This window comes from Heloderma suspectum, chromosome 1 (assembly GCF_057233095.1).
Source record: "Heloderma suspectum isolate Gila_16-S chromosome 1, 16-S_ref, whole genome shotgun sequence".
NCBI lineage: Eukaryota > Metazoa > Chordata > Lepidosauria > Squamata > Helodermatidae > Heloderma > Heloderma suspectum.
In genome coordinates this window covers 275,088,565-275,109,304 of record NC_139458.1, presented here as the reverse complement: position 1 = coordinate 275,109,304, position 20,740 = coordinate 275,088,565, and the positions used below count along the sequence as shown (strand labels likewise).

General features: G+C 42.9%; 1 protein-coding gene across 2 annotated transcripts in view; it reads right to left on the bottom strand.

The window, feature by feature from the left end:
- MBOAT2 (membrane bound glycerophospholipid O-acyltransferase 2) overlaps positions 1-10,137 on the bottom strand; it is a 125,184-nt gene extending 115,047 nt beyond the window's left edge. For both annotated transcript variants that reach the window (XM_084826683.1, XM_084826684.1), the window contains exon 1: positions 9,877-10,137. In XM_084826683.1, the coding sequence (XP_084682809.1) occupies positions 9,877-9,948 (72 nt within the window). In that variant the 5' untranslated portion in view covers positions 9,949-10,137. The remainder of the gene's footprint in view (positions 1-9,876) is intronic.
- Positions 10,138-20,740: the final 10,603 nt, after the last annotated feature.

The window sequence follows — 20,740 nt, the reverse complement described above, 5'->3', positions numbered from 1 at the left end:
CCTATGGCTGTGTTCGGACATCACTTTAAGCCATGGTGGCTTAATGAACTACTCACAGTAGTTTATTTTTGAAATAGTCCATGATGTCCCGCCACACGACTGGGTTAATAAACAACTTAAATAGTTTATTAAGCTACTGTGCGTAATCTGAGTCACCCCCCCGCCCATCCCACTGCAGTCCTCCTGCCTGAGTAGTGGCACTGTTTCACCCATTGATAACATTGCAGCAAGCAGCCTGTTTTAACTTTCCACAATATCCCAATGAGAGAGGAGAGGTGTGGGGTGAAGTACAGGGGCTTAATTCAGCACTTCCAGCATCACCCCAACAAAGCGGGGTGGCTCTAAGGCACTGGAAGTTTGCAGGATCAGGACCAAACTTCATACACAGTCTCCCCTAGTTGGGAGGCACCAAATGCACCATAAAAACCTTGCATGATTACTCACAAAGAAGAAGAAATCCCATGTGCACCAAAAAGGGGATGGCAGCTATAAAACCTTGGAGGCTTGCAGGATCGGGACTAGTCGTCACACACAGCCTCTCCGAGTTGGAAGGCACCTGATGCACCATCAAACCCTATGCAATTACCCCAGAGGAGGGAAAATCCTGGGTGCAACAAAAAGGGGGTAGCCTACATAAATCCTTGGGGGGTTGCAGGATCGGGACAAAGCCCTCAGTTGCACATTTCCCCCCGCAGACATTGCTGGCACAGATGCCTTTATTGTCCAAAATCGACGACAATAAAATGGAGTTGCACATTTCTCACACACATACACACACATACACCCAGACACTGCTGGCAGAGCCGCTTCTGTTCACTATAGCACTAAAGCAAAATTGTGCAAAAGTGAAATTGTGCATACTTCCCCCCCAATTTTGTTTCGTCATGGAAAACTGACCAGAGAAGGGGGGGGCTATAACTCCCTGACAGTTTGCTGGAATGCAGCAGAACTACACAGGCAGGATGCCCTCATGGGGAGCCTCCAGATGCTATAGTGGATTACTGCAGAACTGTGCTTCTTCTTGGAAAATTAAGCAGTTCTTTCCTTATTCCCCTATTTTTCCCTATTTCCCAAATTGCATAGTTTCAAAGTAGCGATCAGGGAAGCCTGTCACGGTGTAACTTCGCTGTAGCGGGGTAGCACAAGGCTGTCATTGTACTCAGGGAAAGCTGTCATTTTGTAATTGTAGCGCAGTATTAGGGAAGGCTGTACTTGTTTGGATGTGGTTGCCCCTCAACACGATAACCAACAATGAGTTAAATAAGATATGGTGGCTTCTTTAACCCATAGTGGGTTATCGTGTCATTCGAACCCAGTCTATGCTAATTTTTTGTCCCAATACACCATACATATTTGATATGAAATAACTGAGAGAAAAAATTAAAGCACATCTAGTGTGATTTAAATGTTATATTATGTAGATCTTGTTATTGCGGTACTTGTAAAAATTTAACGACAACAGCTTGTACTTCCCTTGCATTATTTACATTTAAGAAAAAAGTAAACATACTGAAAACTGTTGATACACTAATTAATTTTAGCAATCCAAAGAACTGTGCATGATATGCTGACCACCACTCATCTATTTCAACATATTTCAACTCTCTTCCGTTAAGGTTATTGGGGCACCTTCAGTTTCATTGACTCTACTTATTAGTTCCATTTCAACTTGAGACATTATATGTACTTCAGTGACATATATGTAGTCTCTCACATGCTTGCTAGGGATAATAATCTGAAAAACATTAATTACAACTTTGAAACTGACAAGCTTACCTAATATTGTATTTGCAATTGGCATACATTCATGTTTATTAATGAATTTATGAAATGGAGACATTTTACAGAAAAACAAAACACCAAAAATTTTCCGCTCCATATCACTGTCCTACCTGGTGTTAGCAGTTACACAGTTTAATGATTCCTCATTTTTGATATTCCTCCAATTTAGTATTTCATACCTTCTTCGTGCAGAAAACAAAATATCAGACAATTCAGTTTCCCCCTTCTAAGGAAATATCCTATTCAATAAAAGTGTGCTTTAAAAGGCAGACAGCGCATAGGAAACATCATACTGGCGCTTCCGCGGTCCCCTCCCTGCCCCCAGGAACACCCCCTTTTTGGCCACTCTGCACTCCTCTTCCAAGCGTGGAGCCAGGGACAAACCACATGTCCCACGAGGAGCCAGGGAAGGGGAGTCGGACTTCTGGGAACCAAGCTCAAAGTGCTGGCTCCAAACTTGGCTCCCAAAGACTAAAAAATGCTATGGCTCTCTAGACACTGTCTAGCGGCCACAGGATTGCACCCTAAGTAAATACATAGATAAATAAACAAAATCCCCACTAAAAATCAAGCTATGAATTGAATTCACCTGATTGGCTGTGCAGGAAAACCAAAGCTAAATTCTGATTTAGTCTCAGACTGCAAGTAAAAGCAAATGCAAAACTAAAACTGTGATTAATTTTTATTTCACTTTCAGCAACACACAGACACCAGAGCGCAGTTTCATTTCTTTTCTTGCGGAAGGTAGAAGTGTTTGTATAAAATTTTAGTGCATTTGGTTACTCTCAAGAGTCATAATAATGCCTAAGTTAGATCACTCGTTAGGACATCGGAAAATTTTCCAATGATGGTTGGTTAAACTGTTAAGCTTTATTATTATATTTTAACTTAAGGGCAATATATGGTTGCTGGGAATTAATTGTAGGCCTGCTTCCTTGCTATAAGACTGACAATATGATATTGAAATGTAAGGTTGATTATTAAATTGAAATTGTATATTGCTAATGTTATAGGTATAGTTTCTAAATTAGAATGGCATCTGAAGCCCATGTGTATTGGAGTTTAAATTTAACCCTTTAGAAAAGAAGGGGGGGATTTTATTTTTCTTTTCTTTTTTTTCCCTTTCTCCTTCTTTTCAGTATTATTGTGTCCTCCTAAGAATATTGTACTGGTAGGAAATTGTAGTTATTGATCAGGTTGTTGGTATTGTTTATTTCATCTATAAAGACAAAAATAAATAAAAAGTATTCTAAAAAAAAAAATTTCCAATGCAAACTGAATTTTTTCTGATGCAAATTAGCCTAAAATCCAAAACTTTCCAGAAACCTGTATCACTACTTTTGAACTTTACAATTTCTATGTTCCTAGCCCAGTCCAGACAAAATAGGACACTACAGTTAATTAGAGACTTGCTGGCTTACCAAGACACACTACAAAGGGAGGGGCAAAAGGGATGTGTGGGCAAAAAGCTCGTACATATCTCATCTTATTAAGTCAAGATGTAATAATCTGAATACAGCCACTGACTCTATCCCACAACCCAACTGGCTATAACACAAAATACACTGAAGTCGTGACAACGAAAGAGGTGTCAAAATCTGAAGAAACCAGCTTTGAAGAAACCAGCTTTTTCAGGAAGCTGAAGGTAGTAATTTAAAAGAGGGAGCACACTACTAATGGTGTGTATATTCACCCCACTTTGTTCCACCATCATCTTTGCTCCAGTCTTTCCCCACCACTATCCACGATAATTCTGAGAACATGGTATGGTTTGGCCCTAAGTGAGAGCATTAGTAATTACCTGAAAAATAGTTGCTGCCCAGCCAAGCAATGAGAGGTTTACCTGGCCCAATATGCAGGCACATGTATTGGTAATTACACTGCTGTTACAAACTCCACCAAAGCACCCATCTTGGAAGGACAAGACAGCTGGATCTTCTCAAGCTTGTGTTCACAATATATTCTCTCAACGGAGTTCAAGAGACAATTGTCAGACTTTTCAGTGTCCCTAAGTTAAAAGGTAAAGGTGTCCCCAACCAGTCGTGTCCGACTCTAGGGTGTGGTGCTCATCTCCATTTCTAAGCCGAAAAGCCAGCGCTGTCCGAAGACGCTTCCGTGGTCATGTGGCCGGCATGACTGAACACCGAGGTGCACGGAACACTGTTACCTTTCCCGCCGAAGCGGTACCTATTTATCTACTTGCAATTTCTTGCTTTTGAACTCCTAGGTTGTCCCTAAGTTAGGTTTATCTAAACCAGAACGTCCTCCATTCATGACAGGTACTTTCAAATGTAGAGTTTCTGGAGCATCAGGCATGCTGATTCAGTGAGCATGGCACCCTAACACTATTTATTTGTTTATTTATTTATTTATTTAGCGGGGATTGTGTTACTGTAAACAAGTGACAGTGCAAACAATAACTGTAGAGCAAAATTACCATAGCTAGAACAGCTTCCTTGCACTACATTTCCCTTCCCCCTTTTTTCTGGTTTAAGGATAATGCTCTAATTCAATGCTAGGGTAACATGCTATATGGTCACAGCCATAAAATAGTAGAATTTTCCCTTGCATAAGTAAATCATCAGTAGATGCCGATCAGATGTGTTCAATGCAGTACTAAGAAGAGGACCTTTTCTGTTGTGGCACCCCAGCTGTGGAATGAGCTTCCCAGAGAGGCTCATCTGGTGCCTGTGTTATTTCCAACGCCAGGTGAAGACCTTATTTTCCCAGGCATTTTAGTCTTTTAGCTTCTGTTTTAAATCTATTACTGTATTTTAAACCTCAGCACTGCTGCTAGGTTTTATTTTGGTTTTTCTTTTTCTTTTGGTTTTATACCGTATTTTTAAACTTTTATATTATGTTTTACAGTGTTGGATTTTATGGTTTTAACTGTTGTGAGTCGTCCAGAGAGCTTCGGCTATTGGCTGGTAAAAAAAAAGTAATAAATAAATCTGTAAGAATGCCCTGTTCACAATGTGGTCTACATCTTGAATATATGATATTAGCAATCTGAGATGCTTTCAAAACACAGTGAAACCTGCACTATGAAGCTGTCCCCTTCTTGGAGGCAGACCACATATACATTTATGAACCTAGGTATTTATTTTCTAGCCATTTCAGTACAAACAGTAAAGTCTCAATCCTTCAGTTATACAGAATCTATTCATTCCCTACAGACAATGGCCCACCCAGTGACCCTGTTACACCTGATTTTTCCCATGCTGAGTTTCCCAGCTGCTTAAAACTCCCAGCTTAGAACCTCTCTCATGTCTCCACACACAGAGTTCAGAACAATTTGCTCTGACGATGGGACAGAAGATTTAGATTGTTTTCTACTTTTTCCTGGTCTCTTGAATCTACCATGGCAGCTTTCCCCCGCCACTAACCTAGAGGCTGTTCAACACCTCTTGTCTATCACAGCTGCCCATTTCTATGGCAACAGAAAAGCAGGAATGCTAGAAGAGACTTGTCTTCCTCAGTCACCAGTGTCAGACTTAACAAGGGCAAAACAAGGGGTCTACAGGCCCTTGGAGCAAGTAGGGAAGATCTACCTAGGATAAAGACATGACAGGGAATGAAAATTCACATTCCCTGAAGACTAGGTGGAAGGTTTCTCAATTCTTAACACACAATAAGCCATTTGAACTCATTTGAAACATGAGCTGCTCAGACAGCTCTTGAATGTAGCCTCAAGCAGTAGCAGAGTACCATCTAACCAAGTCTCCCTGCAATATTTTTGTTGTTTCCACCAACCATAGTATTCTAAACTCTGAAGTCTGAAGTAAGAAATGACATAGGGAAGACCCAAGGGTACACTATGGGAACATCGTAACAACGCACCAAAAACCTAGTTAAATATTTAAAAAACATTTAATTGTAATGATACTGAAAAAAGAAATGGCAAGTGCATGTCAGTCAACCCAGTGCCTTTTGAACTCATTGGCTAGAATGCTGAAAAGCAGGAGCAGGTTTACATCTCTCCAAGAAATCATGTGAAATGACAGTTTTTTTTCTTTTAGCTCCATAAGCAAAAGGACTACTGATTTACTTTTGAATGAAAAGCCAAAAATTTAGGGAAGGGGAAAGGCCTCTACAACCTTCCACCTATGGCTACAGTCCTGGATAGACCACATAAACACAGAAGCTTAGTCCAGATGGTCCTCCAAAACACTGTTTGGCTCAGAAATGAATCATAGGCTTGTGGACTTCCTCCACCCTCTCATGCAGGACTACTTGCAGAAACTCTGGTTAAGTTCAAACACTGGCTGCTCCCTTCTTCTTCCCTCTCTCTTCCAGGTTCATTTTCAGATTACAATTTGGTGCTAAGCATAGTTTGCCATGTGACACCCAAATTGGCAAACCATGGCTAGCACTTATCCTCCAAACCATGGCTTCAGACTATATTTGAAAGGAGAAGTGCTAACCATGGTTTCCCAATTTGGACATAATGGCAAACTACGATTAGCACTAACCTGCAAACTGAAAATGAATCTGCAAGAGAGAGGGAAGGAGGGAGTGTGCCTTATCCAAAAATGAGCCAGAGCTTCTTTTACACCATTCAGAGAGGAAGAGTTACTTCACTGTATATCAGGCACCAAAGTGTTTCTTTTTGATTAGCACAAGAAGTGGACATTATATTACCAAAAGGACATTTCTCACTAACCATAATGTAAGACTCCATTGCTCATTTTTCTCAGCCACACCCAACTCTCATTCACAAATAAACCAAATGTTGTTTGGTTTTAGTTTTTGTGAACCGCCCAGAGAGCTTCGGCTATTGGGCGGTATAGAAATGAAATAAATTAAATAAATAAATAAATACCTAGCTACCCTCTGTGCATTGCTGCAGGCCATTTCATGCATTATACACTGGTTCTCCATGTAGCTACGGCACCCAAACAAACAAAACCCACCCTTCAAGCCTCACTTTAAGCAATTTTTAAATCAACAGGCATATAGAAAAGTATAATACAAACCCCTTCTTAATTTGCAACTCATAACTGGCTGGAACACTAGGGAATTATTGGCACCTACTTAAGTCAGCAGTTGAAGGGGGTGTTATCTTCTGTTGCCACAAAATTATTGGCCCTTTCAATCACTGCCTTGAGGCATTTGCTACTGCTGCTTCTGCTCAGGAATAGCAGGGGGCAACGGAAGAATGGAAAAATTAAAGCTACAATGGAGCAAGGACCTGCATGCAACAGACACAGGGGATGAAGAAATCACAAGTCATGAGGGCCCTGGGTCAAGAGTGCAAAGCATGGCGTTGCTATTACTCACCTACAAGAACCCAAGGCTTACTGAGAAACAAACAAGTACAGGAGAACTACATGGCAAAGCAGACTCTAGAAGATAGTCACAGATAGAGGCAAAGGGGCCTTGATGAACCAAAGGAATGAAGGGAAATGAAAGGGACCCAAGGAGGACATGAAAATGCCCAGGCATGCAGGATAGGGGAGGAGTGACCTGTCCCAAGAACCTTCAGGATGCAATACTTAAAGATGCCAAAATGAGCCCTCGTAAACTTCCACTTACAGCCACTTCTTGTGCTGTTGTTGCTGTTTTTGGTATAGACAAATTGCGGCATTCAGCCCAGGATTTGGTAGTCTTCTCTAACAATTTCCTTTTCAGTGTACCCTGACAATAAATAAAGCTTTCTAATTTAGATAGTTTTCAATCCATACTGTATTCCACTCAGCATTAGAAGAACGAAATGGTTTCACCCACTTGTCAACTCTAGTACTCCAAGTAATAAAAGTTTTAAAACGCTTGCATGTGCTTACCACAGAATTACAGATGTCATGCCAACAATCCTTGACACAAATACCCACAAAATATCTTGATAAACCAATATAATTTAAATGCCCCACACTTTTTGTACTGAGGTATTTTTGTAACACATCTTACAGTTATAAAGTCAGTATTCCCTGCAGCTGGGGGTCTTTCAGACACCATACTCTGAGCAGCTTTACACAACTACATGGCAATCATAGTGGCTATAGGTGTTTGCTGTAGGGTATACCAGGCCAATGTGAGAAATATAAATACAGTCATGCCCTTAAACATTCAGTGAACAAATGTTAGAAAAGGGCTGGCAACTAAGATTCTGCCTCACTACAGGAAACACTAGTGTAATACTAGTATTCCATGGTGCATATTCCCATGGAGCACTTTGTCCATGAAGCACTGGCATGCTTCATAAAGTGTAAAGTAGTTCTCACAAGATATACTCAACTGCTTAAATACCAGTGCTAATAGCAGCAGCAACAACAACAACAAGAACAACAAGAAAGTATCTTAAACCTAGTGGGTGCAACCTGGCTCAAGTTAAACTCAGCAGAGTTTAACTTGGGCTGGATTGCACCCACTAAGTTTAAAATGAGTCCCATTTCAATAGGAGCATTAAGCACCTGCTTAATTCACTCCAGTGAAAGGTAAAGATTTTTGGTCCCATTGATTTCAGTAGAAAATTAGCTTCCAATTAAATACATGGGCCTTTAAGGTCCTCAACTCTGATTGGTTGTCAGCATAAACTCAATTCATGCATAGGACAGAATCATAGTGTCACATATTGGGGAGCCCATAGCATCAAAATATCAGTATTCAAATGCTAAGATATGATCCATCCAAGCTCCTCTCAATGAAGTGGTAGTTGTATATATAATAGATTCAGTCTCATTTCATCAATTTTTTTTTGCAGTCGCATTGATATAGCTTAAACTCAGAAATTATTCAACTATGCTCAGAAGCTATTACAGAAAGTTGTCCATGTCCCTAAACTACTACTTATTCCTTCTACTTTTCAGTAAGTGTCATCAATGATTTTCTTTAAAGTTTTTTTTTTGTATTGGTAGAGCCTGTTATTAACTTAGCCACAGCATGGGGGGTAATTTTCCACATACTTTGCCTGAACAAAAGCACATCCTTGCAGCCTGCCTGAAGTGATTTTTTAAAAACCGTATAACACGTATAAAAATGAGAAGATTTTCACAGCCATCATCTACTCACTATGTAATGAAATGTAGTACCTTGAAAAAGCCCTTAAAATGAATAGATATAAGTAAAGGTGTTCACTGGGCAGCCTGCAGATTAAGAATCATACTCCTGCATGGGGGGGGGGGGAGCTAAACAGATGTACCAGGTTAGTAATTTGATTTGTGTGCCTCAGTTCTCTCACTGGCAACATGCACTTTCCTCCTGTACAGATAATTTGCAACATATATGAACTTTACAGTCATCTAGTATTGGTTCAGCTTTTCTGGCAAGAAACAATATAGACAGTAGTGCATGCTGTATTGCTTCTGTGTAAGTATCACAATGCATTGTATGTATTCAGAGATGCAAAATAAATACTTGCCATTCATACAGCACCAACACTGTATGTTAAATACTGTAGGTATTTAACTACAGTACTTTCAGAAAATTCTTAGTTACATATAACATACATATTGATCATGCTTCTAATGTAACAGTTCATACCAATTAAAGCGTTTCTCACTCTTCTGAAGGCACCTGTAGCCGAAACATTTTTTTAAAAAACAAAGAATCGCAATAACACCTTGAGGCAGCGAAATCCACACTTGGACAAAACAAAACAAAAAAAGGATTACCACAGAGATTTTTGCCTACCTAGCGGCTTTGTCTTTTCTTTTTTAAAGGGCTGAACGGTAGGCAACCAACCACACCTACACACCCTAAGAATATGATGGCACATGCAAAAGGGTGGGTGCGCAAATTCATAACCTCCCTTTCATCAACACACACACACACACACACACACATCCTTCCAGACCTTTTGTGCCTATCACAGCACAGAAAGAGAAAGCGATGCACGGATATATATAATGATTAAAAAAAAAAAAAATCTGTTACTTCCGAGTGTGTAACGTGGGGTGGGGTGGGGTGGGGTGGGGTTGTGAGAAGGTGGAAGCCAAAGCGGAATGCAAGAATGCTGAGGCAGAGAGGGGGATGGGGTGGGATAAGATGGGGGGCTACGTCCTTTAAAAAAAAATCATTCGCTCTCTTCCCGAAGGGCGGCTGCTATTTGCTGCCCCTGCCAATGCTGCTCCTGCCGCCGGCGCCTGGGAGCCTCACCTGGTCTATGGGAAGCCGAACGGCGTTGCTGAGAGGCTGCAGCAGCGTGGAGCCGGTGGTGCTGGTGGCCATGGCGAAGAAGGCGCTTCCCCCCAACTCTGGGGCCGGCCCGAGAGGAGGGGAAAGGGGGCGAGAGGAAACTGGAGAAGCACCACCGGCAGCAGCAGGGGCGGCCGCCGCCACCGCTCCCCTCCCTTCTCTCCCTCAGAACATCAGCAGCGGCGGCGGCGAAGGCAGCGCGAAGAAGCCCCGGCCCTGAGTGGCGTCGTGACAACAAGGGGGCAGCAGAACTCGGACGCGAAAGCGACGGCGCCACCGCCCAATCCCGACGTAGCGCCGGCCCTGAGTGACGGGGGGGGAGGGCCCAATCGCGGTCTGACCGAGGCGAGACGAGGCGGCCGATAAGTGGCAGCGCCGGTGTTCAATCCTGACGCGACTCCGGGGTTGAGTGACAGGACAAAGGGGGGAACGGATCCAATTGCCGTTCAGCCGAGGCCGAACCAGGCAGCTCCCCGCGGGCTGCTGCTGAGGAGGAGAGCGAGGTTTGGTCGGCCGGGAAAGATGGTGCCCCTCCCTCAACCACTTTCGGGAGACGAGGGGACTCCTGGGCTGAGATGGGAGCGCTGCCTGCGCTCGCGTATTGGGGGACCACGGGAGGAGTGTCTGAACTGAGCGCGGGTGCCCTCGCTGATAACGCGGAGACAGTAGAAACGGAGTCCCTGGAAGGGAAGCGGAGAGAGAGAGACTGCCTTGCAAAGAGCGAGGCGTGCGAGAAAGAAAAGAGGGAGTGACTGGTTTCAAGCAGGCTTCCCAAACCTGGCGCCCTCCAGATGTTTTCAGCAACAACTCCCATCAGCCCCAGCCGGAATGGGCAATGGGTGGGGATGATGGGCTTCGTAGTCCGAGACGTCTGGAGGGGCGGCGTGCCTCGTTATTGCTAGACGGGCTGGCTGGTTTCAATCCGGCGCTAGCTCTGTGCGCCCATGCCCATCCGTGTCTTTTTGCCAGAGCATCTTTCCTACGAATGTGAGCTTCCAAAGACTATCGGTAATAGTGAATGTACCTTCTTTAAAGGTCATGATCCAAAAGCAAGAGTAGCACAATACTTTTATTATTAGTGGAATCAACTTAAAAATCACAAAGTAGCGAGCAAGGGTTCTCGGATTCATCAGAACTTTTACTCGAGTCAGGTCGTATGTTTAGGAAAACAAACGTGGGGGTGGGGGAGCGGTCGGAGAGAGAAACCATGTCGGAGGGCGTGATAAAAAAAAAAGCCCCCGACTAAAGTTAGCAACAGTCTCAAGATGGAAGGGGGACGCGCATCCCGTTCTTTTGCATGTTTATTTGGAAGGAAGGCCCAGAGAGTTCAGTGTGACATACTCCCAAGTAACCAAGCAAAGGATATTCTATTACTGCTGCTTTGTATTTTTCCCCCAATGGACAACTACCTGCAGTCTTTGTCTATTGGCCAGAGTATCTTTAAAACAATTCGAACATTCACTTTTGTACGTTTTCAAGAAAATTGCTGTGAGGATTTCAGGCATTCCATTAGTCACCCCTGCAGATAAGAGATTCTCTGTTAGGTTGTTTTGCCAATTGCTTTGTCAACGGACAACTGTTCTTTCTGGATATTCAGAGGCAATGAACACACCAATGGGTGAAGAAAAAGTTTATTTAGCTAGAATAGAATAATAAAGCGAGAAAAAGCAAGACATGAGTTCACTTCTCAGAACCAGAGGAAAAAGTTCAGATAACTTTATCAGCCCATTAGAGGAAAAACCCAGAAGCAACTGTAGTATGTATAATACCTTTTTTTGTGCTTATTTGGAATGAGCCCTATGGAACTCCCTTGGACTTCCTTCTGAACAAATACAAAAAGAGCTGCATATTTCATGGGGGAGCCTTTGCAAAGCCAAATGTCTATAATCCCAATGGATAGATAGATATTAATTTCCTTCACAACATGGTCATCTGTTGTGGCTTCAAAGTGATGTCACTTAGCCACTTTGGGTGTTTCTGCATTAAGCAAAAAACCCACAAAAACCCACATCCTTTCCGGAGCTTCCTGCTTTCTTTGCGGGATTAGGAAGGGCTTCTTTACGCAGCAGCCATGTGGTTTGAACTGAGGGAGTGCCTTCCTCCCTCCTTGGCATGTGTGCGAAGGAGCTGGGGGGAGTCTTGTTTTTGTAGCTTAACTTCTGCTGTACTGTTTTCTTGCAGCCCACAGTAAACCTCAGACTTATTTCTGAGTAGACATAAAATGTAAGATCGTGCTGTAAGTCTGCAACCCTCAGCACACTTACTTGAGAGTAAGCCCCATTGAACTTAATAGGGTGCTCTCAAACAACAGAGAACGTTGCTTCTGAGCTTGGTAGGGTGGGGGATCAGATGTGTCTCCATTGCAGGGAGGAATTTTACACTCTTCTCCAATTGAGAAATGTGGAGGCAGCCAACGCAATCAGCAGGTGATTCTTGCCCTCACTTCTGTCAAATTTCATACTGACCATGCCCCCAACAACTGAAAACAAGCACCCACAGCAGGCAGACACAGCGGTTTCTTCCGCTATTGGAGAATTTCACAGGGAGGCCATGGAGCTCCTGTTCTGTGGGCTGGAAAGAATACCACATTTTTGCGTTTGGGGAAAACATGAGATAGACTGGAGGAAATGGCAGGGGACACCCTGGAGAGTAATGGCATCATCTAAAGAGCTGCCCAATCAGGAGTTTCCACACCCACCCTAATGCTTTTGCCCAGGGAGCTGGTCCTTGGACGGAAGGAGGTCCTTGACATGGAGAAGATGGATGATGGGCTAAAGGAGGCCAAGGAGGTGCAGGAATCAAATGCTGATCACCCACGTCCAGATCAAAACTGGCTCTGAGAGGGAATCGAAGGAGATGGGGGAGATGAAGGTGAGAGGGCCCAGCAGACCAGAGAGGCCAGTCCTGTGGATGTCAAACCGCCATTCGCCCTTGGACTTAATGTCCGCAGCCCACCCAGCCTCTCGCAATTACTTTCTGGGGGCATATTGCAGTGACACAGATTGAATCCATGTGCTTGTGGTTGCATGACGCTGCTCTTGCTTCTTACCTGGTGCTTGCCACCATCCTGGAGAGCAAGCAGTACTACACCACCCTACAGGGCTTGTGCACATCTGTGGGTGAGGGCTTCCAGACATCATGCAATAGGTGCAGGTTGTGATGGGCTGGTACCTTCTGGAAGAAACAACTAATTTATTGATTTATATTAAGACTTTTAGATCCCGTGACGGATGTTGCTAGGCTCCTAAAAGATCTGGGGCCCAGGACACAAATCTGCATATGATCCTTTATATGCGCAAATTTAGAAGGAATTACAACAATTTATTTAAATTTGACTGGAGACCAAGCCAGACAATTTCTCATCCAAATCAAATAAAGTCTTCAGTTAATTTGCACCCTGTCCCAGAACTTCTCAAACCAATAGAAAACAAATTTTCTAAGCTTAATTGCCATGCATGGGAAGAGTGGGGCTGTGGGGGGAGGGGAGGATTGCAGCATGTTGGATTGAAAAAGTTAACCCTTCCCTCTCATGCTACAATCCCCCTTGACAATTATCATCTGAATGCCAATTAAGCTGAGAAAAAAAACCCATTGGCACCAGTCCAGTGGTCACTCAGGGTTTACTAGAAGCCTCTTTTTTCTTGATTGTTTTTTACCCCCAGAGGAGCTGATATATTTATTTACCAGAATTCAAGAGTTTTGGTCTCACATGCACACCAAGCCTTGAATTGGTTTGTGTGTCAATTGATCCATCAGCTAGAGTGAACATTAGATGTCTATTTCATAGTAATGCCATTCACACATGGCACACAAATTGAGTGTCTCCTGTGAAAACACAATTCTAGCTGGCTTCATGGTTTGTTTCAATGTGGAAGAAGGAGACAGCAGTAAATGTTAATGATTCAGAGCCTATTTCAGAGTCTTCAATAAGGCATTTCCTGAAAGATGTTCCAAATGATATGGTGAATTATTGCTTCCACACTTAGCAGTATGCCCACGTACCAGCATTAGGATAATATTCAAATGTGGCTAGCGCTTTCCTTGATTCCTTTTGCAAGTGTTCATTTTTTGAATATCAATATACAGAATGCTGAATCAGCCCACAGTGATTTCATAGCAGCACTCATGTTACAACTAAGGGGGGGAAATAACAGTGCTTTTCAGTAATCCCCATTGTGTTTTATCTTCAGAATAGTTTTCCAAATATTAACTAGATAGAGTTTGGGCATGATACAATTTTTTTTTGTTCACTACGTGAAAAGGCTTGTTCAACATTTGGCCTTCCTTTATTTGATTATGCATTCAGAGTTTGGGCCTCCCTAAAGTGCCATCACTTGTTTTAAAAGACGTCTAAATGCATTTTAAAACACACATTCCACAAGTCATCTTTTGCAAACGCTATGTTTTTAGGATGTACTTTAAAGAATCCAGATCCTTGGGAAAAGAGTTCTACCTCAGGGGCATAATTAAAAACAAACAGGATGCAAGCTGGGCTTTTGATTTTATAAAACTACAGGCAAATAGGCAATGCCTAATTTTAAAAAGGAAGAGGAAATTAAAACTGCCATTGTCCTCTAGGAAGAGGGGTGGTAGGGAAATATATTTTGAAGGAAATAAAGATGACACTTCTCCTAGCACTGTGCATTGTTTGGCCTTCTCCATAGAGTTGCAAGGGCTAGTTTCTGCATTTCTCCATACTGAAGGTAAAAGGGATTTCTGCATTGGGTCCCACCCTAACAGGGCCAGCCCTACCATACAGCAAGGTGGAAAAGGCCACTTCAGATGGTGGCTTTAGGAGGATAGATGAAGGCAAGGACTGATCTATGAACTGTGCAGTGAGACTTTTAAAATGATCTGCCTTAGCAAGGGCGGGGAGGTGTCATTTAGTGCTCTGCTTCAGGCAGCAAAATGTATTTGGATTGGCACTGTTCCCTAAGCTAAGCACAACAGAAAGCTGACCACTTAATGTTAGACTGACAGATCTCTGGTGAAAGGGAAGATCTGCCCAGCTAAGGAGAGCCATTAGATGCAAGAAATGTCTTCCTCCTCTCACAGCAACTCCACTTGAGTGTGCAGTGTGGATGGACCACACATACATCTAGAGTCTGAAAGCAGATTTTCCTCGTCCAAATCTAACAATCAACTGGGGTGCAATTAATCTGTTGTTCTAATCACATGCTCACCCATCATTCTGTGGGCCCCTCTAAGTGTAAGATGGGTACCCTGGAGCACAGATGGGAAGGCCTATCAATGATGTGGACTGTTAGTGCCCCCTCCCCCATAGATCATAGCCCAACAATTAAGACTGTCAGGATGAAGCTATATATCTTCTCCATGCAAGGTAGAAGCAACATGCAGAAGAGCGCTCAGGTCTGCTGGATGCTTGGGTGGGGTGCAAGAGCCTTGCTGTATCAGGCTAGACAGGGTGTGGCACAGCTATGCTCTGAAGCCATGGATGGATGGAGGCAAATGTGAGCAGTGTACTCTGGCGTGGGTGGATGCTGAACCTTGGCCTCTGCATTTACTGGGCAGAGGCAGGATTTTGCCTATGTCTGGGCAATATTTGGAGTCCATATTTATTGTTTTGAAGGACACAGCAAAAGCTCTGGTTCAAAAAGTCAAAGATGTGCTTGCTGGCTATTTTGCTAGCAGATGTATAGGGTTGTACCCAATGTTCATCTAACTTAAGTCCCATTCATTTCACTGGTCTACTTTAAGTAGGGTTAACATTGGATACAGCCAATACAATGTATGGAAAAGCAATAGACCACCACACCTGCAAATGAATTGTCTGGATTCCTTTTTCTTTCATTTTATTTATTACAAATGGCCCTTCTATAAATGATGGCATGCGTGAGTAAGTCAATTTTGACCTCTGAATTATTATTTTTAGTATGAAGCTTATACACACACACACACATGCTGTGCATGGATTCTAGATATATTTTATTCTGAACTAAAGAGTTAGTTATATCAAACCTACACAAAAATAATCGCCTGGAACTGCTTACTTTTCTGCAAACTATAAAACCACCCTTGACACAGATCTTAAAGCTAACAATTCAGTTCTTAAGCTTATTATCTGTGGAAAACATTTTAAATTAGCTTGAGTGGGAAGCAATTCATACCTCCATGACAAGAAGTCATTGAACCCAGCCAAATGTGATGGCGCTCACACAATTATTCAGTGAGACCAACAGATCGCTTTATATAGTGCCTTTTCTGTTCTTTCTTTTACAAACAACCCATCACTTCAAATCCTGTTGTACTAAATGATACAAGGATTTCTAATAAGGGCAGCAGCCATGAAAGGCATGTCATGCCATGGCAAGCCTCTACTTTTCCCCACTGTTACCTGGCTTGCAGCCTAATCTCTGGCCCAGTTTGCACCCGATGAGGAGAATTGAGAAACCTAGGCTGTCCAAAGGAAAACAAGGCACCACAGCACAGCCAAGAAGTCTTCCCAAAAACAGTAATGCCAGTGCAGGCAGAGGAAGCAAAAGGGAATATATGAAGGTCATTATTCCTCTTCAGGCAAAAGTGGCTTATTTAAATACCACACACTGGCCAGGTCTCTTCATACAGGGACAGAGTGTTCCCTGCAGTTATTCATATAAATCATGTGACAATTTTAAGGAGTCCATGGAAGACAGAGCTATGGCAATATCCACCAATGTATAAATTATCTATTTATTTATTTATTACATTTATATCCTGCCTTTTTTCCTCCTCAAGGAGCCAAAGGTGGTGTACATAATCCTTCTCCTCTCCATTTTAGCCTCACAACAACAACAACCCTGTGAGGTAGGTTGGGCTGAGAGTCTGTGACTGGCCCAAAGTCACCCAGTGAGCTTCCATGGCCGAGTGGGTACTAGAACCCAGATCTCCTGGCTCCCAGTCCAACACTCTAGCCACTACACCACACTGGCTCTAAATGATGTAGTTCCAGCTATATAGACTATGCTTTTAATTACATAGGATGCATTTATATACCGTGGGGGGTTGGGGGGGGGAGAATCCTTTTGGTTTTCTGTGCATTGATATTGCAGGCAATGACATGAGGGATACAAGGGTGGCCATGCTGGCTGGGGCATGCTGGTAGTTGTAGGCCTTTTTTCTGTCTAAACATGCGTACGATTGCACCATAAGATAATTACTGGGAGTGGAAGGATAGGGCTACTGTAGCTTCATTTTTAAGGACTCCTGGGGATTTAATTCTCATATTCTAGACATTGGTATCCTGCCTTTTATCTAAGAAGTCTGGAGCGGCATATATGGGTGTGTTTTTTATTTTGTCCTCACAACTTGTGAGGTATGTTATGTTGAGATATAGCAACTGACCTGAAGGTTTATTGCTGAGGGACAAGTCCAGCTGTATATCCACTCTGCCCCACTGGCAACACATCCAGTTTCTCCTGTCAATTTGGCATTGTGACTACAGAAACTACACCTTATACACTTGACGTGTTTGAAAGAAAACTCAATCTGTAAGGAAGTAAAGGCCATTTCAGCCTTTCCCAATCTGGTGCCCAATCTGATGTGTTGGACTGCAACTCCCATAACCCCTACCCCCGTCTGTTGAGGACCAAGTTGGGGAAGACTGGGCTGTGGTACATAAATAGGCATGATGCATAAAAGGCAGATTAGGTGGTTTGCTTTTGCTTTCATAAGCCATTGCTAAAATTATCTGCAGAACACAGAGCTGTATGCACTATATTAAATTTTAATTCACCCAGTTACATGCATTACTCAGCCCAGTGTATGCAAGATCAGACCTTGGCCTTACCTTAATACAGTCCATAATTTTATTTTATCTGGCTTTAAAATGGTGCTTCTCTGAACAATGTTATAAATGAGAAGCGTTCTCAATAGTGCATTCAGTTATGACTCACAGAGATGTTGACTTCCAGTTGAAATGGGTGGCAGCAGCTTCTCCTAGCAAAGATACCATATCTCTAAAGTGCCTGAAGATTGGCATATTTCCAAGCATATGAGATTTTAAAATGATAGCCCAAATGTAAAATATCATTTGAAAGGAGATAATGGATTAGTCATGTGTCTGTTCACCTTACTGTCCCATTGACTAGCCATGTTTCACAGCAGTTCTTTTCATATTAATGGCACTGAATGAAAGAATTCATTTCTGCATATATTGCCACAATTGTGATCATTCTTAATGCTAGCCACATCAGGGTCTATAGCTACCTACAGTGGTGGGCAACTTGTGGCTCTTCAGATTCTGCTAGACTACAACCCCCATCATCCCTAACCACTGCCCATGTTGGCTGGGGCTTATGGGGGTTGGAGTCATCTTGAGGGTGGAGTCATCTGAGGTACAGGTTCCTCATCCCTGTTTTCCTGTTTTCTTTCGCAGTTGTTAGACATATAAGGAAGCTCTCTCACCAACCACTCTGTCTGCTTTTACCTTTGCTTCTACCTCTGTTCCAAACAGCAAAATTGTATTTCCTCATACACATTATACATCTGCTCCCTTTCCTTCACTGGTGTGTGTGTATGTGTGTGTGTGTTTGTTTGAGTGCATGTGTATGTGTGTGTGCATGCATGCACCACAATATCCCAAGTTTTCCGCATGGCTGTCTCCTTGCAAGACATATCTCCAGCTATCGGGAGACCATCACTTAACAATTAGCTGTCCTCAGTTGACCATTCTGAGCTGCAAGCAATCTGCTTAACGAAGGAATGGTTGGCCAGCAGTCATAATATTCTATCAGTAACGAAGGAATGGTTGGTTAGCAGATATTCTATCAGGTTGATTGCTAGAACTTGTTTGCAAAGACAATAAAAATGAGAATGCTGCACTGGTTTTTTTCTTCCACAAGGAAGACGGCAAGCTGTTTTTAGAGCTGTGAACATCGATTTCCCTATCCCTTTGAAGCTTTCCAAGGTTATTATCATTCCCCTGATCAGCCTCATATGATCAATGTCAATCTGTCTTTGTATCATGATGAAAAGGTGTAGATCTATTTCTCACCATTGATTATTTTTCGCAATAATGGCCAGTCTGTGACAGAATGTTCCAGGAGGCTTACCCCCACTGTTTTTTTAATATTGCCATTTCTGGTGTTGAGTTTCATATCCATTTATTCTGTTGTGCAGAGACTGAGCTGTTTGTCCTATGTAAAATGCAGAAGGATGCTGGTGGCAAATGGTGGCACTGGAAGAAGAATAGATTATGAACCCCTGATGTTGTAGATCACATTAGGTCCTGTAATAGACAATACAGAGCAGGCATCTGGGTCTGCCACAGGGCCTGGTTTCTCTGTCTGTTTGTTATGAATTCCATTGTCACTGGTGAGGACCTGTCTGTAAGCAAGTACAGACTTACCACCCAAAGCCTGTGAAAGGAAAATGTTATTGTTTAGGATGGGCTGTAGATCACTGATGATACATTTGAGTGGTTTTACCTGGGAACTATAAGTGACAAGTAGTGTTCTGTTGTCCTGGATCTGTCTTGTAGTAGATTATTCCTGTCTATCTGTTGATCTGTTGTAGTTTCTTTCATTTTTTGGGGTGGGTATTGTAGTCTGAGGAAAGCCTGATGTAAATCTGCAAGCTGTGAGTCTCTGTCTGACAAGTCTGAACAGATATGGTGGTATCATAGGGCTTGGCTGAGGACCGTGGGTTTTGTGGTGTGTTCTGGGTGGAAGCATGTAAGTATGTGCTGCAGCGGGATATAAGATGGTGTATAAATGCCAGTAGTGTCCTGAAAGTGAACATATTGTGTGGACTGGTCTAGGCTCAAGTTGATGGTGGGATGAAAGGAATTGAAGTCCATGAATCCAGATAATAAAGATGTCATCATAAAGCATCACTTTATATCAGAGGTTATTATGCCTCATTGAGAGAGGAAGTGAAGGAGAAGGAGGCTGTGAGATGATTGCTTAAGAAATCCTTGCTGGGCTCTAAAGATCGTATGTATTGCAAAGGCCCATAAGGCTCCATCCTATCTACCATGTTCTTTAGCATCTATATGAAGCTGCTGGTAAGGTCATCTGAGAGTTGGGGTTGAGATGTCAGCTCTGTTTCTTTTCATCATCTGATTCAGGTGAGGCTGTGGAAATATTGAATTGCTGTCTGAACTCAGCAATGGGCTGAATGAAGGCCAATAAACTGAAGCTGAATTCTGACAAGTTGGCAGCAGTGTGAGTAGGTGGTTCCTGGGTCTGAAAAAACGGTCTGTGGCCTGTTCTGTGTGGGGTTCACTCCCCCTGAAGGAGCAGGTGTGCAGCTTGCGAGTTTTCCTTCCTTCAACATTATCAGTAAAGACCCAGGTGGCCTTGGTGGCTCAAAGTGCTTTATAACAGATGCATGCAGTTTGCTAGTTGAGGCCTTTCTTGAATACAGATAACTACAGTGATTCATGCTACAGGGACTTCCAGCCAGGTTAGATTACTGTAAAGCATTATGCATCGGAATTCCCCTGAAGATGGCTTGGGAGCTTCAACTAGTGCAAATTCAGCTGATAGAATTCTGAGTGGTTTGTGTATGCGGGGCCATACTACACCAATTGCGGGGGGCAGCTTCTGAGCCCAATTCAAGGTGCTGGTGCTTCACTTTAAAGCCCTTGAGACCCAAAGTGCCTCCTCCCATACCAACCTATCTGTGCATTAAAATAATCATATGAAGCCCTTCTCTGAGTTCCATCTGTAGGAGAACTGCATTATTCATCCATGAAGGAGAGGCCCTTTCTGTGGTGGCGCCCCATCTCTGGGAATGCTCTCCAGCGGGAGGTACAACTGGCATGGACACTGATGCTTTTCGGCAGCAGATCAAGACATTTTTATCTGCCCAGATATTTTGAACT